Source organism: Haliotis rubra, unplaced genomic scaffold (genome assembly GCF_003918875.1).
Source record: "Haliotis rubra isolate DU_JTF1 unplaced genomic scaffold, ASM391887v1 Scf191, whole genome shotgun sequence".
NCBI classification, from domain to species: domain Eukaryota; kingdom Metazoa; phylum Mollusca; class Gastropoda; order Lepetellida; family Haliotidae; genus Haliotis; species Haliotis rubra.
This window is the reverse complement of record NW_025765903.1, coordinates 146,178-164,779: the sequence shown is the minus strand read 5'-3', so window position 1 is coordinate 164,779 and position 18,602 is coordinate 146,178. Positions and strand designations below refer to the sequence as shown.

The 18,602-nt window shown below is 41.3% G+C and overlaps 1 protein-coding gene across 1 annotated transcript; it reads left to right on the top strand.

Annotated features, from left to right (window-relative positions):
- The first annotated feature begins 667 nt into the window (after positions 1–667).
- Positions 668–18,343, top strand: LOC124274488 (calumenin-B-like). Its single transcript, XM_046709848.1, has 7 exons — positions 668–817; positions 904–1,105; positions 4,758–4,905; positions 5,542–5,707; positions 7,721–7,913; positions 14,676–14,795; positions 17,998–18,343. Exons 1-7 carry the CDS (start codon positions 683–685, stop codon positions 18,282–18,284), a joined length of 1,251 nt encoding a protein of 416 aa, XP_046565804.1. The 5' UTR covers positions 668–682; the 3' UTR covers positions 18,285–18,343.
- Positions 18,344–18,602: the final 259 nt, after the last annotated feature.

Sequence of the window (18,602 nt, the reverse complement as noted above, 5' to 3'; positions counted from 1 at the left end):
GAATACCTAAAATGTCAGTCCTACTCACCTCTACGATTGATTTGGCTAGTCTGGATTGCATCAGCCCCAGAAATTAGGAATTGTTCTGTGCTCCATTTGGTATAGTTTCGCATATTGGTTTTCATATTTTTTAATAAGATATATTTATTTCTGGGGCTAAATGCCATTCTACTCTAGGGTGTTTTGTGGGATCCATTTGGATTTGTTTCACAAATAAATGTATTGATTTTTTAAATTTTTGAGTGAGATAAATTTATTTCTGGAACCAAATGTCAGTCAATTGTATAACCTGAAGAGGCACGCGCGGTCGTCACAGCTGGTACTAAGAGCTGAAACTCAATCTGCGGGGTACAGGTCACCAAATGACGTGTAAGATGTAGTTAAGAAACACCGAAACGTCATCCATGTACATTACAAGAATAAATATTCTAAATCTATAACGAGATGTGATTACTAACCGCCCAGTATACGAGCTGTTCCCAGTGCACCATTTCTAAAATATTTCAACATTAACCATTTGCTATACAAAAGCCTCAGGTGGCTTGTGGCAGATCAATATGAAAGTAAATGAGATGTGGGAATTCTAAAGCGAACATGTTGTCACCCTCCACGTTTAACATGTGCGTTCAAACAACCTTGGAGTTAATAGCAGTCAATAACAAGACTATTGTACGAACAGCCAATGAGGAATCGACAACTCGCTTCTACTGTTACATCCGGTTCATATAAGTGTACACGCGAGCAGTTGAGTCTTCAGAAAGAGTGGAATCGTTGTTTTCAATTTCGGGACTCTAGTTTTGTAACTGAAAGTGACAACGTAAGTACTGGTTTTGATTTTGCTTAAATTCGTATTCTGTTCGAGTACAGCCGATGATAATTCACGTTTGTTTGTTATTTTCGCAGGTTCGTGTGAAGATGAGGGGCTTAACCAGTGTGTTGTCAATGTGCCTTGTCTTAACGCTGGTACTCGCAGAGAATAAAGAGAATGCAGAGACGAAGGAACAGGTCCTCCCGGCTGGCCACGCCCAGCACGACCCCCTGGGGGGACAGAAGGAGACTGCTGACGGGGAGAGGAACAAACATCGCGATCACGAAGCTGTCTTAGGTGAGTACAGAGCCACAGAGTCAAACTAAACGCTTTTACGGTGACGTTACTGCCGGCACGTCATGAATGAAAACCAACGCCGACTGTCATCATTTATGGATATTTAGAAAACTGAGGTTGTTATCTACATGATTCTTACCATTTCCGATGGTGTTTGGTTGGGAAAAGTGCTTGAATCTACACTTAAAGTACATTAAACTTTTTCAACTAAACTCAACCTAACGTAAAACTCATTCTGTTTCGTTTGTAAACTCTGTGTTTATTTAGATCTATGTATCAGTCTATCAGCTACTTATAATACGGAAAAGTTTATCTTCATTTGATAATGTTCCTTAATTATATCAACAATAGTTTTGTACTTCATTGTCTGTAAACTCAACTCTTATAATGAATATAAATTTAATAGTTATGTTATCCTTGCTTACACTGAAACAATGCCCCAGTTTCACAGTGTCTAGACCTAAACTGGAAATGGCCAATCCGATTGTGGAGTTAGTTCCATTTTAAGATCTCAAAACTAGGATTGAATAAGATCATTATTCCATAACAGTCACTGTACATAGATTCATGGAACCCCATTTCACTAGGGAAACATTGTTAGTTCATTTATACTTATGTTTTTTCTGTACAACTTTCCAACGTGTGTTTTCGAGTCCTGTGGTTGGTGGATGCCATTGGCATGATGTGTTTTGAGGTGTCAGATGTGTCACAGCCACCTGTGAAGTCATTAAGCCTGGGCCAGACAAACCAGTGATCTGTATTGTGACCAACATTCAATAATGTCAGGATAGAGTGAGACACTATCAGCCATTTCCCAGTTGAAAATTGATCTTTCCTGTTGGTGATTCACAGGAGGAATTTTATACAGCATACCAAACCCAAGAGCTGTGTTTTGATCAGCTGGTAGGACAAACCTAAAATACCTCATTTCCACTCTGAAGAGCCAGGACCCATGCAAACTTAAGTTTACTTTCAGACTCTGCCCACAGGTACACATGTACCTGTTTCAAAAAGTAATCTTAGCGATAAAACAGTTATATCTCAAGTACTTAAACATAGATTTAGGACAGTCATAGTGCTATCACTGTTTTGTGGGATGAAACCAAGCTTAGTGCTACGATTGTCGATAAGGTCTTTATTAAGGTGACGTAACGATCATCTTGACCATGTAATAAGATCTTAGTGGATCAGGTCCCAGGAACATTGTCAGCACATACTGTAGTAATGCAGTGTTATTTGTTCATTTTAAGCCTGTGAATTTTGCCCTTTATTGATTATGTTAGCCACAATTCACAAAGTATTGATTTAATTTATATATGCTGTAAGCATAAATCAATTCCCAATCTAATTTGTCATGAACAATACATATTACATGAGTAAAAGACACTAGCTGACAGTATCTGGTGAAACCCTGAGAGCCTGAATAGAATAAAAGCCTGTTCTCCGTATGCCAGAGTGAAGTCACTATTTAAAAGAATCGTTTTTAATGCTTACCTTCCCATGATCCATCTATACGGAGCCTCATGTTTATTGCAACTGTAGAACTACTAAAGGGTAAAGGTTCAGGGCCCATAATACAATCTTGGTGATCTTGGTGCTAAGATAACTCAAAGTTAAAGTTAAAGACTTAAAGTTAAATTGGTGATACAATTCTCATTATTAGTGTAATAACCACATAATTACCATAATCTTATCAGTGATGTATATCCTACTCAAAAATAGTTACAAGCTCCTTATTCTTTAATATTACTATACTTTATTTGTCATTGGAGAATTGAGTGTTCTTCATGTGGGAAGTATATTCAATCATTGTACGAATGTGTAAAATTCATTCTAATCCCCAAGGATGCTGTAATTACCATGTTATATTTTTTCACCTTTTGTAAAAGATTCCTAAAATATTTTAATAAGAAAAGAACTGTCATGATTACCTTCACTCAACATAATCCATTTAATCAGTGCAAATGAACTCGGTCATGATACTGTCAAGTGCCGTATGAGCGCTGATGGTGTGACGTGGACGCCACATGCAACGTTGACGTTGACAATAAGCCCCGCGACAGGAGAATTGTGTATGGCTGTACAAATAGCCTATTGACTCCTGCAGGCAATGGTATTTGGCTTAATAGGCAACCAACCTGTCTTTCTGTTGATCATTGATTCCAAGCTGAATCCATTGTGGTGGCTAGACTTAGAGCGTAACAGCTGGCTCCTTCTCATGTCAGGGGATACTGGGCTCTCCTTTACCTTCAACACTGGATGAGAGTTTCATCAGAATTTTGGATAGGTCACCCAATACTAACATTTGCCTAGTTTTTGGTGACCTGGTCTGTTATTTCACTTGTTTAATTAAAACTGATGTAGGTTTGTAGGATTTAGTATTTGGAGTCAGTGAGTATAGTTTTACATTGTGTTTATTCCAGTTATTTTTCATGGTGTGGAACATCAGAAATGGACTTCACACATTGTGCCAATGTGGGGAATCAAACCCAGGTCTTTGGTGTGATGAGCGAACACCTTAACCACCTGGCTACCTCACACACTCTTTAGTATGATATTGCACAGAGCCAGGAATTAATTCACTGGCCATTCCAAACAAAATTTAATCAAAAGATAAAACTGATGCAACTGTGGGTCATATGCAAATTATGGAAAAATGATACAATCATAAAATGGTTTTCGTTGGAGAAATCACCAATTTCTGTTGATTTCAGAAGTAGAACCAAGGACCCCTGCACTTTAATAGTTTATTGTGGTGCAACGTGTAGGATTAACAAAATCCTGTCTTAACAAATACATTTTTTAGTGAAAACGATTAAATTACTTATTTTATTCTCCAGCTTTTGTTTAATGTTTTATTATTTAGCTAACCTGGATGAAACACAGTAGTTTGATAAAAAGACTTTTTATTGTATGAAAATCATCTATAGACCCCAATGACAAAAAAAGAGAGTAAAATCTTGTTGAAATATAGACAAAGCTAAGTATACAATGTATATCCACTGTCATATTTCATTTCTCTTTTTTTTTATTATTAATGTTTTTTATTTCTGAGTCCCTGACACGGAAACTCACCAGGCACCTGAGGTAGTGCCTCACCAAATAAGCAGAGAAATACATGTACATATGACTTTGTTTTTGTGTGAAACAAGGACACTCATTCACACACATATCATTCAGTTTCTGTACTGAGCCTTAGAGTGTTGTTGGGTAAAATATCTGTTCTGTGTTACCAAGGACATTCAGTATTTTGTTTAGATTCATCAGCAGAACCACAAGAATCATATTTCGCTCATTATTTGAATTGCTATTGACAGTAGGAGTGAAGGATTCATAATATGAAGTCTCCATCTGCGGTTAAGGGGGCGGTAGGGTAGCCTAGTGGTTAAAGCATTTGTTCATCACACCAAGCCCTGGGTTTGATTCCCCTACATGAGTACAATGTGTGAAGCCCCATTTCTTCTGTCTCCTGGTTTAATATTGCTAAAAGTGGTAAAACTAAACTCACTCACTCTGCGGTTAAGAATTCAGAATTTACACCCCAGCCTTTAATGGTAATGGATCCAGCTGTGCAGTCTGTTAGAGTGGGAAGTAGTATGTGCTAGATGTAGATGGAATGAGGCTGACTCTGTATTGGTGCGTCTGATTACAGGTTCCCGAGAAGAAGCACTGGATGCTGATGACCTGACACCCGCACAGGCCAAGAACAGGCTGGAGCAGCTGGCCAAGTCACACGACCTGGATAAAGATGGGAAAATCTCGAAGGAAGAGTTCATCACATGGATCATGCAGTCTCTCAAGTAGGTGGATACGATCTCTGTCACTGTACCACCTGGACGTGTATCTCAGGGTTTGAGTATCATCGGTGACTTCTTTGTGGTCACTGTATCCCATCATCTGAGGGGTGGTGGGTAGCTTAGTGGTTAAAGCGTTTGCTCGTCACACTGAAGACCTGGGCCTAGATTTTCGAAGCTCTCTTAGCGCTAAGATAGTCGTAAGTTAATGTTAATGCATGACACTTACGACTATCTTAGCGCTAAGAGAGCTTTGAAAATCTAGGCCCTGGATTCTATTCCCACCATGAGTACAATGTGTGAAGCCCATTTTCTGGTGTCCCCCACTGTGATATTGCTGGAATATTGTTAAAAGTCGCTAAAAAGTTAACAAACAAACAAACAAACAAATAAAACCATCATTTGAGTGTTCATTAGTATCAGTCTAATTATTAGTAGTAGTAATGGAGGTATTACTATTTGGCAGTACTCAGGCTACAGGTTTTATTTCCAGTCATGAAAAGTCTGCTAAACATGGTGATGAGATAGCCACAGTCCCATTCATGTCTGCCTGTGGGAATAAGTTAGTGACTTGCTTGGGTGCATTACAATGAATTAAAACCATGGATCTGTGTATATAAATCCTGGTTTATCTATTGGCAGGTCTCTGGATGAAGAAGAGGCTCTGAAACTGTTGACTGAGCAGGATGGGGATGGTGATGGGAAGCTGACTTTCGGAGAGTACCTCAAGCAGCAGTATGACTACTCCCAGGAGGAGGTGAAAGCCATGAAGGCAAAAGGTGATGCAGATGACAAGTCCATATTGGAGGTGAGTAGAGGTGAAGGTCAGCAATGGGGGGATCTGAAGCTATGGATGTTGGTAGGGGTGGGGTCTGGAGGGTATTGTGGAAGGTTTGGAAGGGTAGCGTGAAGGTTTGGGGATGGGGTTGTGTAGTGTGCAAGGGTAGGGGTAGGTAGTGTTGGAGGGTGGAGATGGGTGGTGTGGGAGGGTAGGGATGGGTAGTGTGGGAGGGTAGGGGTTGGTAGTGTGGAAGGGTGTAGGTTGGTAGTGTGGAAGGGTTGGGGTTGGTTGTGTAGAAGGGTAGGGGTTGGGAGTGTGGAAGGGTAGGGTTGGTAGTGTGGAAGGGTAGTAGGGCTCGATAGTGTGGAAGGGTAGGGAGTTGGTTGTGTGGAAGGGGTAGGGTTAGTGGTGTGGAAGAATTAGGGTAGTAGTGTGGAGTTGATAGTGTGTGGAAGGGTAGGGGTTGGTTGTGTGTGGAATGGTAGGGTTGGTAGTGGGAAGTGGAAGGGTTAGGTTGAGTGTGGGAGGGTGTAGGGGTTGGTAGTGTGGAAGGGTAGGGTTGGTAGTGTGGAAGGGTAGGGTTGGTAGTGTGGAAGGGTGTAGGTTGGTAGTGTGGAAGGGTAGGGTTGGTAGTGTGGAAGGGGTAGGGCTGGTAGTGTGGAAGGGTAGGGGCTGGTTGTGTGGAAGGGAAAGGTATGGGGTTGGTAGTGTGGAAGGGTAGGGGGGTTGGTAGTGTGGAAGGGGTAGGGTTGGTAGTGTGGAAGGGTAGGGTTGGATAGTGTGGAAGGGTAGAGATTGGTGCAGTATGGGAGGGGTAGAGATGGGTGGTGTGGGAGGGTAGAGATGGGTAGTTGGTAGAGAGATGGATGTGGTGTGTGGGAGGGTAGGGATGGATGGTGTGGGAGGGAAGTAGAGATGGATAGTGTAGTGTGGAAGGGTAGGGTTGGTAGTGTGGAAGGGGTATAGGGTTGGTAGTGGGGAAGGGTATAGGTTAGTTGTGTGGAAGGGGTAGGGTTGGTAGTGGTGGAAGGGGTATGGGGTTGGTGTAGTGTTGGAAGGGTAGGGGGTTGGTTGTGTGGAAGGGTAGTAGGGTTGGTAGTGGGGAAGGGTATAGGTGGGTAGTGTGGGAAGGGGTAGGGGTTGGTAGTGTGGAAGGGTAGGGTTGGTTGCTGTGTGGAAGGGGTAGGGTTGGTAGTGTGGAGCAGTAGTGTGGAAGGGTAGGGGTTGGTAGTGTGGAAGGGTAGGGTTGGTTGAGTGGAAGGGTAGGGTTGGTGGTGAAGGGAAAGGGAGGGTTGGTTGAGTGGAAGAGGTAGGGTTGGTAGTGTGGAAGGGGTAGGGGTTGGTAGTGTGGAAGGAGGTAGTATGGAAGTGTAGGGTTGGTAGTGTGGAAGGGGTAGGGGGTTGTTAGTAGGGGTGGGTATTGCAGAGGAATTCATATTGCAATGTATTGCGTCTGATGAAGCATATATTGCGATATATATTGCAATATATTGCAAGGGGTAGGGTCAACAAAGAAACTACTTGGAATCAAGTAGAGGGGGCTTGATTATAAAAGCAAAAGGGCCACAACAAAATCACTATGATTGATTAACCTTTATAAAAACTTTTAATCATGACAAAATAAAAATGTGGTAACATTTGGCATAGTGTGGAAGAACAAGGGGTTGGAAGTATGTGAAGATTTGGAATGGAGAGGGGTTCGAATGCATGGGAAGGGGTAGGTTTTAGATCAGTGTCATAAAGGGTGTAGTTTTGTAGTGTGGAACGGTAAGGGTTGGTAAAGCCTGTTATATTGGAAGCCCTGGTTGTTAGTGTGGAAGGGTATGGGTTGGTTGTGTGGAAGGGTAGGGTTGGTAGTGTGGAAGGGGAGGGGTTGGTAGTGTGGAAGGGGAGGGTTGGTAGTTCAGAAAGGTAGTTTTGGTAGTGCTGAAAGGTTGTGGAAGGGGGTAGGAACTACAATACATGTAAAATGTAACATGTACCTTCATAGCACCACTGCTTCTATCATAAATATCAACTAGTATTTCCACGTGTTGTCAGGTCATCGATGAGGATGAGAAGCGTTTCACAGCAGCTGACCTGGACAAGGATGGATCTCTAGACAAGAGCGAGTATGTGGCCTTCGTCCATCCCTATGACTACGAGCATATGTATGCCTTCGAGGTCCAGCACCGCTTGAAGGACTTTGACAAGGACAATGACACTGCTGTGTCTCTGGCAGAGTTTATCGGAGGTAGGACAGGGTTTGAATTTGTTTGCCATTTGCATGGTTACGTGAAGTTTCCAGGTTGTCGTCTCTTTGTATCAAATGCCTTGTGATGATGGGTATCATATCATGCAGAGATAAAATACTATTTTTCAATAGTAAATTGGAATACCCATTAGAAATAGCAGAATATGCATGATGCTCAGTATGATTTGTATAAGTATTGCAATGAGCCGTTTTAGCTACACCTATAAAAAATAAACACCTTACTGCTTCCAGGGTGCCCTGTGTAGTGCTATGAAGATTTGGGACACATAAACACCTTGACTTTCTATCTTGGCTGTGCCCTGTGGCACTATGCATTAAGTGAGCACACATAATTACTCATTCTCAATAAAAGATGGCATTTGTGTTCACCAAGCTATATTGTTTTCCTGGCGTTTCCAATGAAGAGTTTTTAGTTGATTCGTTTTGTATTTTGCAACATATCACCACCCTACTATGGACAGATTTAAACAGATAACAATGGCTGCACATTACATGTAGGAATAAATAAAATATATACAATTGATTGTTGCAAATTTTGAGGAGAATCAAGTAGATGGAGAGGATAAATGAAGTGGAAATATCCTTTGGAGAAATGACTAAGTCAGCGCCGGGTTTTACGCCGCTTTTAGCCATATTCCAGCATTATCACACCAGGGGACACCAGAAATGGGCTTCACACGCTGTACCTGTTAAGCGATAGTAGAATTATTAACTTAGTGCATCACTGTGTTAGTGCATCAAGCTCGACTCATCACGCATGCAAGGCGCAGGCCACGTGTTCGGTTGTACAAAGCATGACAGTAAAAACCGATCGGTGTACCAAGTCTATATTGTGTCTTTTGTACTGGAGTAACACCCACCGAAACATGGTGTCAGAAGTGGGATCACGGATGTGACACAGTAACAGGCACATGTTCGTTTATTTGACTCTCTTTCTATTTGCCCCAATATTCTTCAAAGGCACACTCTCGTTCGCCGAACGTTCTTCACTTGTGACACGCTGCTAGTCTCAAAATCAGGTACTGTCAGTTGTCGATATGTCTAACGAAGGTGAGCAAGGGGATCCTCCACTCGTTGTTCCTACTATACCCTTTTAAGGGAGTATCCCCGCTCCTCCTAGACTTGAATTGAAGGGAATTTGGCTCATAAGTGGAAATTATGGAAACAAGTGTGGGACTCTTTGAAACAATGGCAGGAATTGATCAGAAGAACCATAAATATAGGTTAGCAGCTTTCATAACCTATATTGGCCCAGAAGCTCTAGAAGTTTTCAATGGTTGACCATTTGAATCAGAAAACGACAGGAAAGATATGGATGTTGTTCTAACTCTCATGGAGTGACACTGTATGGGAGAGACTAATGTCAGATATGAGAGATACACCTTTTAATAATTGTATGCAACAAGAGGGTGAAAACATAGATTCATATGCTAACAAGCTGAGAACCATGGCCTCCACATGTGACTTTCGTGATCTCCAGGATGATCTAATTACAGATCGAATTGTTTGTGGAATCAATGACAATGCTTCTAGAAGAAAGCTACTCCAGGAATCCAAATTGACTCTAAAACGGTGCATCAATATATGTCGAGCAGCAGAATCTACTGCAGCACAAGTTAGAGCTATGAGTGCCATTCAGAAGACATTCAGGTTCACGCCATGCATAAACACTCAGTCAAAACCTAAGGGTAACACTAGTCTCAAATACAACTGCATGTAGCCATTGTGGTCATAAGCACCCCCAACAACGGAAAGTTGTCCAGCATTTGAGAAGAAATGTCTGAACTGTGACAAAATTGACATTTTGCAAACATGTGCTAAGGCACCAAAGAAACTGAAGCCTAAACGCTATAGAGGACGTGTTCATAATCTTGAGGAGGACTCTCTTTGATGATTCAGAGGAAGAACTACTCCTTATTGATCACACTGACACTCAACACATTAACAGTGTGGAGACAGAGTACCCTACGAAGATTTATGCCACCCTGAAACTTGAGAACAATCCTGTCAGATTTCAGATAGATTGTGGAGCCACATGCAATATCATATCCAAGAAAGATGTTCTTGGAAGCTGCAAGATAAGAAACGCCTCCCGTTAGACTCAAGATGTACAATGAAAGTAGGCCTTATCGGCTGTGGGCACAACATGGATCAAGCTTGTGAATCTTAAGAACTCCAAACGATACAGAGGAGAGTTCATGGTGGTAGCAGATGACAGGACTCCCTCATAGGATCAAGATCAGCGCAACAGATGAAACTGATCAAGGTACTGTTTGAAAACATATATGAAGTCACTGCACCAACCGTTGAGAACCAGGCATCTGTATCTACTCCAGCATTCTCTCCAAAGGTACTCTCGAAGAAGAAATCTTCAGAAATACCCAGAAATCTTCAATGGAGAATGTGGTACCCTGGAAGGTACCCAGAAGTTGGAAATTGATCCAAATGTCACAACAGTGAAGCAACCTCTACGCCGGATTCCTCATGCTCTAAAACATAACCTAAAGACTGAACTGAATAGACTTGAAAAACAAGGTATCATTACTACAGTTGATACCCCAACAGACTGGGTCTCCAGTTTGTTGATAGTGAAAAACCATCTGAAAACTCCAGGATCTGCATAGATCCAAAACCTCTAAGCAAAGCTCTGAAAAGAAGCCATTACCCATTACCTGTCATAGAAGATATCCTTCCAGGCATGTCAGCCTAGATGAGGAATCAAGTTATCTCACCACTTTTGGAACGCCGTGATGGTCGCTACCGCTGGTTGCGTCTACCCCTTCGACGTATCCCCAGCACCTGAACTATTTCAACAGCAATTGGATCAGGCTCTCAAGATCTGCCCGAACATTTAGGATAACAGATGATGTCTTGATCATTGGAGAAGGTAAAACTGTGGAAGAAGCCTTGATCAATCATGATGAAATGTTCATCAAGCTTATGGACAGATGCAAGAAAAAAGGCATCAGACTCAACGCTGAGAAACTAGAACTGAAGCAGACTCCAAGTCTCTTACATAGGTCACTTGCTGACTTCTGAAGCACTCAAACCAGATCCCTCTAAAGTGAAAGCCATTTTACAGATGCCCAAGCCAGTTGATGTTCAGGGTGTTCAGCGCATCATCGAATGGCAAATTACCTTCCAAATTCCTGAAAGACTTGTCAAATCTGGGTGAACCTTTGCGACAACTAACAAGAAAAAGACTGTGATTGGAACTGGACACACGCTAACATGACGCTTAGCTTCTGCAGGGATTCACAAAGCTGTGACAGAAGCACCAGTCCTGAAGTACTTCAACCCCAGCTTAATTTTTACATGGGTTTTGCACGCCAGCCTAGATGAGGAATCGACACTGGTTTAGGAGCCACTCTTCTTCAAGCTGGGCAACCACGCTTTGCTATGCCAGTAGAGCCCTCTCCTCTACAGAGAAAAACTACGCACAAATTGAAAAGGAGTTACTCAGCATTCTCTTTGGGTTCACCCGATTCCATCAGTACTTGTATGGCAGATTTGTACAGGTTGAAAGTGACCATAAGCCTTTAGAGACAATTCACAAAAAGCCTTTGATCTCAGCTCCAAAACGTTTGCAACGTATGCTTCTGGCCCTGCAGATGTATGCGACTACACCATCTCTTATAAGAAGGGTAAAGAGATGTACCTTGCCGATACCTTGTCTCATGCATACCTGACTGAGCAGGAGAAGCCACTAGATGTTGAGATTGAAGAAATCAACATTGCTGAATATCTTCCAGTATCAGACAACCGACTGACCAAAATTAGGAGAGAAACAGCATTTGACGAGACTCTCAAGGGCCCGTGGTAGTGTGTACTGGCCCAACATGAATTCTGAGATCAGTGACTATGTCGCCAAGTGTGATGCCTGCCAAACTTTTGGAGAAAAACAACAAAAAGTGACACTGGTGTCTCATGATGTTCCTGATAGACCTTGGTCTAAACTGGAATTATAGACTTGTTCACATGCCACCAGAATGACTATGTCATTACAGCTGATTACTTCAGTTTTTCTATGAAGTTGACAGGATCTCTGACAAAACTGGAAAGTGTGTTATTCAGAAGCTGAAGTCACACCTGGCACGTACACGCATTCCAGATACCATTGTATCAGACAATTGTCCTCCGCTCAACTCCAAGGAGTTTGCTCAGTTAGCAGCAAGCTATGAGTTTGATCAGTTGTCGAGTGTATCCTCAGTCAAACGGAAAAGTGGAGTCAGCTGTCAAGTCCGCGAAACTTCTCTCCAGAAATCAGCCAAGGCCAACACCGACTCCATATCTTGGACTTCTAGACAATAGGAACACTCCAACCGGAAATGTATGTCCACCCTCACCAGCCCAGCGTTTGTGTAACAGACATACTAAGACCCTGTTGCCCGATGAAGTCCAGAGTTGTTGCTGCCTGCCGTCAACAGTACTGTCAAGACTGAAAAGAAGCTTGTAAAACTTCAGAAACAAGCACACGTTTATAACAGAGATGATGCAGATCTTATGCCACTCCATGAAGGAGACACTGTGCGTATCCAGCCTGCTCACCTCGGTGATAAGGAATGGAGGAAAGGAACTATTAGCAAACAAGTTAACATCCGATCATATGAACTAGAAACAGACAAGGGTCACATCTTAACAAGAAACAGACGACAACTGAGGAAAGTACCACCCCGGATGGTGAATCTTCTGAAAGTGCACCAGCAATCCTGTCAGATGGTGTACAAACCATGATACCACCAACACCACAGAGACCACCCTCTCCTTCACCATCCACTCCCAAGTTAAGCGGGATGTGATGTGAGTGGCCCAGGTGACCAGGGCGAGTGTCGCTTCTACCATCACACCTCCAAGACTACGTTGTGTCGGTTTGCCAAATAAGAGCAGAGGTGCAGAGGCTGTTATCTTTTTAAATTCATATCCTTTTCATGGAAGATTAGAATTTTATTGTTTATTAGAAAGTCAGATGGACTCGATTCTGTTATCAGGTTTTAATGATTTTTATTTTTTCTTCCTTTTAAAGCCGAAGATGTTATGATAATAGAATTATTACCTTAGTACATCACTATATTAGTGCATCAAGCTCGACTCATCACGCATCGCGCAAAGCCACATGTTCCGGTTGTACAAAGCATGACAGTAAACCGACGAAGTACCAAGTCTATATTGTGTCTTTTATACTGGAGTAACACCCACTGAAACAGTACCCATGTAGGGAATCAAACCATGGCCTTGGTGACAAGATAAGCTTTAACCACTCGGCTACCGCAACGCCAATATTTGGAGAAGAAAAAGTTTGTTTTTTTTCAGTACTCTAAATGTGTTTAGGAGATCACGGTTTCCGGCTTCTGATGTGTTTGTGCAAGATAGGTGAACCTGTTCCTGTAGGCAAATCTCGAGAAGAATGCAGAAATTGGATGCTGTTGAGAAAGCACAGAGTGTTGGATGCCATTGCAGTTAGAGATTTCAATTAATTGAAAATGTGTTTGCTTGTTTCTCAGTCAAACCTTACTGATTGTATGGAAGATATTACAATTCATATAGAGCCTTAGTCTGATAGTAAAGTAATGCGCTTCTGATGATGAGTCACGTCAGTATGGTTTAGTATCAAACTTGGATGTTAGAGATGATTTTACCGATTTGAAAATGAAGGTTGCTTGAAAGCGATTTATGTAAGTTTTAAATCATCTTAATGTGTTCTGTCGTTAGTGAAATTTGCAGTATTTATCTGAAAATTCATAATTTCAGAACTGTGTGCTACAAAGGCATTAATGTACGTTACATTTCATATCACATTATATGTTCATGGAATCATTTAAGAAGCGAAGACACACTTTGAATACTTCATTTTGAAGTTTAATTGTCGAGCTTCTAGAAATGTTCTTGTCTCTAAACATGTTTATTTTGTGGACATAACATAAACCAAATGATTTAGTTTGAAATTACACTGACATGGTTTTGGCCAAAGCGATATGTCACCTTTGAAGATCTCGACTGGAACTCTTCTTTGATATTCATGACAGTTATTTGTTTTTTAAGACCAGAATTTTTTCCACTACGGTAATGAAAGGAAAATATATCTTTAATATCTCTGTTTAATACTAATCAAGCGATATCTGAGTATCGCTTTATATATATTAATATATATTAACTTTATTTTTTGACTTTTGATATGGTCAAATGCGCTCATTTATTGAGAATGAGTGATAAACACCTTGGCTTTTCGAGCGCCCCGTCTGGGTGCCCTGTGGCACTGTTGAGAACACACTTAAACACCTTGGCTTCGCCCTGCACTGAGTGCCCTGTGGCACTATTAAGGGCACTGACCTTAAACCTATGGCTTCCTGACTGCCCTGTGGCACTGTTAAGGGCACACATAAACACACCTAGCTTCCTGAGTGCCTTGTGGCACTGTTAAAGAGCACACATTAACACCTTGGCTTCCTGAGTGCCCTGTTAAGAGGCACACATAAGCACCTTGGCTTGAGGCCCTGTGGCACATTAAAGGGTGCCCTGTGGCACTGTTAAGAGGCACACTTAAAACCTTGGCTTCCCTGAGTGCCCTGTGGCACTGTTAAGGGCACACATAATGGGCACACCACCTTGGCTTCCTGAGTGCCCTGTTAAGGGCACACATAAAACACCTTGGCTTCCTGAGTGCCTGTCAGGACCGTGTTTTCAGAATTTGAAATTTATACTTCTCAGTGTTGATTTTGGAGACACATGACCATTTATTGCCAGGGATCAAGACAGAACGGTCTTTGCTGTTTTCCTCTGCAAATACCGTTGACATCTCACAACAATCTGACACCAGCGACCAAACCATCTCAACATTTAATTTCAATAATGAGAAAAATTTAAGTGAGTAATAAAAAATAACTAAACATGTCCCTGTATGGTGCTGTTTGTATTACAACTTCTGTATTTCAGAACTTACCAATCTATCTTTGGTAGGTTATAATACAAATAGTATCTAATCACACTCTATATCTCCATGGCTTGAGTTTCATAAAATCTACGCTTACTTCTAGATTCATTCTTGTGGTCCTTGCAATTGCAAATCAATACCTTAAGTTTTTATAAATATTTTACGACCACTCATTCCAGTGGGTTCGTAAGAACAAGTGTCATAGCCGATCAACCTGCAAATGAAAGTCAAGGGCTGGTAGTTTGTGATTGCGAGAACCATAGATTCAGATGTTAGTGTAGGTTCAATGAACAGTTGCCCTGGAAATATGTTGGATGGTGTATATCATACTGTCAGGGACTTGTTTAGTGAGTAAATATACTGGCTCTTTATACTCTATCAGGGTTCGCACGGGCTTGAAAAAGCCTGAGATTTGAACATTTTACCAGAAAAGGCCTTAGATTTGTTTTAGCCTTGAAAAGGCCCTAATTGCCATTGATTTCCCATAAAAAGGCCCTACTTTTAGCAAAACTTGTCAAGTTCTGATTTTCCAAGAAACTAATATATAATACAAATAACTTTCAATGACAGTAGGTGTTAATTAATCTCCATCTCGAAGAAAAACTTTCCCAGTGCAGTGATGTAGTAAACAGTTATTTCTCTCTGATGGTCGCTCCCACCTTTGACCAACCCTGTGTGTAATCAGCTACTTATGTGTTTTGTATGTGATTCTATAGTTCCTTAATATTGTTAATTGGGCCTTGAAAATCCCTCAAAAAGGCCTTAACATTGAGGGCTGATAATCTGTTCGAACCCTGTCTGCGATACATACACTCTTTGACCTTAACATATCCATTCATCCAGCTTTGGTGTATTTTGACTTCTCTAAAAGCTCTTGGTTCATGAAGCTAAAATCTTTTACATATATGACAAAAGTGTCATGCCTGGCACCTGCAGATTGAATTCTGGATTCTGAACAAGGATGGCACGTTATTGAAACCTTTGACAGTGACCTATAAAATCTAATACACGTATTGTGTTCGGGTCAACTTCAGCTTTGTGAGTGAGTGAGTGAGTGAGTTTAGTTTTACGCAGCTTTAGCAATACTCCAGCAACAGCATGGTGGGGGACACCAAAAATGGGCTTCACACATTGTACCCATGTGGGGAATCAAACCTGGGTCTTCTGCATGACAAGTGAATGCTTTAACCATTAGGCTACCCTACCACCCTACAGCTTTGTGACTAGATTTACTTCTTTTGAAGAAAAATGTTCATGTGCAGCCTTTGTTTAAACTTATCTTTGATTCCTCCCCCACCTGTGATCATGTACTGTAGATTAGAGGTGAGGTGAGGTGAAATTGGGTTTAACGTCGTGCTTGAGAATATTTCGCTCATATGACGATGTGCATGCGTGTGTATGTGTATGTGCGGCTCCTTGTACTAGCCCAGACTGAAGCTGGTTTTATAGTGATAGCCCACAGAGATACCATGCCGCAGTGAAGCATGAATACCCCACTCAGACACATTATATTGACTCCGAGCCGACCAGTCCTTGTTGTACCCATTAATGCCGAGCACCAGACAGGGACCAACAAGTACCATATTTTAACGCGTCTTTTTGTACGCTTGGTCGGGATCGAACCCGCGACCTTCCACTCTCCGGGCGGACGCTCTAACCACTACACCACTGAGGCGGTTACTTAGATTAGATTAGAGGGGCAGTGGGGTAGCCAAGTGGTTAAAGGGTTTGCTCATCACGCCGAAGACCTGGGTTTGATTCTCCACATGGGTACAATGTATTATGCCCATTACTTGTATCCCCGGTCCTGATATTGCTAAAAGGAATGTAAAAACTCACTTGTTGTTCATTATCTTACCTCACACATAAATGTCGGTTTCTGATTGGCTGAGTGGTCTTCTATTATTTTCAATGCACCACTCTTATTTACATAAATGTTGTTTTCTGACTGGCTGAGTGCCCTTCTATTATTTTCAATGCACCCCTCGTACAAGCGAGTAACATTTTTTTATTATGTTTTTATGGGAATGCCGAATTGTGGGAATTCATTTGGTACTTCATGTTATAGTCTGTTTGCAGTGAAAACGTACCGATGAATTTCACTTTAAACAAGAAAGTAAATCACATAAAGTGAAATTAAGAGTGCGAATCCTCATGATTTTACCTTGCCAATTGAACATAAAAATCTCAGAATTTTATTCAACTGAGGATAAAAGTTGTTTAACAAACGATCATAGTTTCAAATGGCTATTATTGGTTTGTATTACAAGGGGGTACACGCAGTAGTTGGAATAGAGAAATAATGCACGTGCGGTCCGTGATGAGCGTTAACTTAGACTACCGTAGAAACCAACCCTTCTTGTTCTCGGTGTTTCATTTAATGTGCATACCCCCTTGTAATACATACCAATAATAGCGATATGAAACAATGATCGTTTGTTAAACAACTTTTATCCTAAGTTGAATAAAATTCTGAGATGTTAATGTTGAATTGGCAGGGTAAAATTATGAGGATTAGCAATCTTGATTTCACATTATTTGATTTACTTTTTTGTTTAAAGTGAAATTCATCGGTACGTTTTCACTGCAAACAGGCTATAGTAATTCTTTGTCTCAATGTTTCATGAATGCAAATCAATGGAAGGGAGATAACACTAAATTTTGTTTTTCTTGTCATCTGCTAGATTCTATGTCATCTGAAAATCTAGTGTTGGCTCATTGCCTATCTCTGGAACTCCTTATTATGATCCAATACCCGTGCTTCAAACAGTTCAAAATTAACATTGAGGTGTTCAGTAAGATAAAAATGTTCTTCACTGGTCCCTCAGGGCCCATGGGTTGATGCACTCTCTCTTTGTTTATGAACATAAACAAACATAGAGGCTACATCAACCCATGTCCCCCTTGTGACCAGTAAACAACTGATAGACATAGGAGAGTTCCTCTCTAACATGAGTAAGTTGACACATTTGTATCTGGATCTAGTTGATTATATTTTCATACCATGTTCACTGCGTGTGGATGGGAACAATGACATAGAACACAGTAAACAATGTAACTGAGAAGTAGATTTTCATGTTTGGTAAATCCTTCTGAAGATGAGTCAGGGTACATCACATGGTGTTTGTTTGACAGATGTTGAGGATCTCGATACTGATACTATCGCCGTGGACAAGATGAAGTTCAAGAAGTTCGACACCAATGGCGACAACTTCCTCAAGGATGATGAGCTGACAAAATGGCTTACCCAGGGAATGCAGGAAACTGCCGCGGAGGAGGTCGAATACTTGATAAGCAAGGCCGATACAAATAAAGATGGCTTCCTGTCCATCGAGGAGATCCGTAACGCTGATGAGGACTTTATCGCCAGCAAGGCCACCGACTATGGCGAGACATTGCTCAAATTCAAAGACGAGTTGTAACTTTTCCTGTATTAGACCTGTACATAACCTTTTTCATTCTTCATCAAGGCATATCTCCATGTTATGAGTTATCATGAATGCTGATGCTAAAAATCTGTTATATTCATCAGTCCTTAGCTACACATGCAGCCATGTTTCAAAGCATTCTCCTCGCCTTGAATGCTTTCATATTTCTTTCCATGCACAAAGTACTTACATGCCAAAACAATACATAAAAATCAGACATATCTCTCAACCCCCTGTCTTGGATTTGTATCTTGTCCTCTGTATTTTCAGTACTGGTAGTGAAGGTTTTACAGATCATATGTATATCTTGCA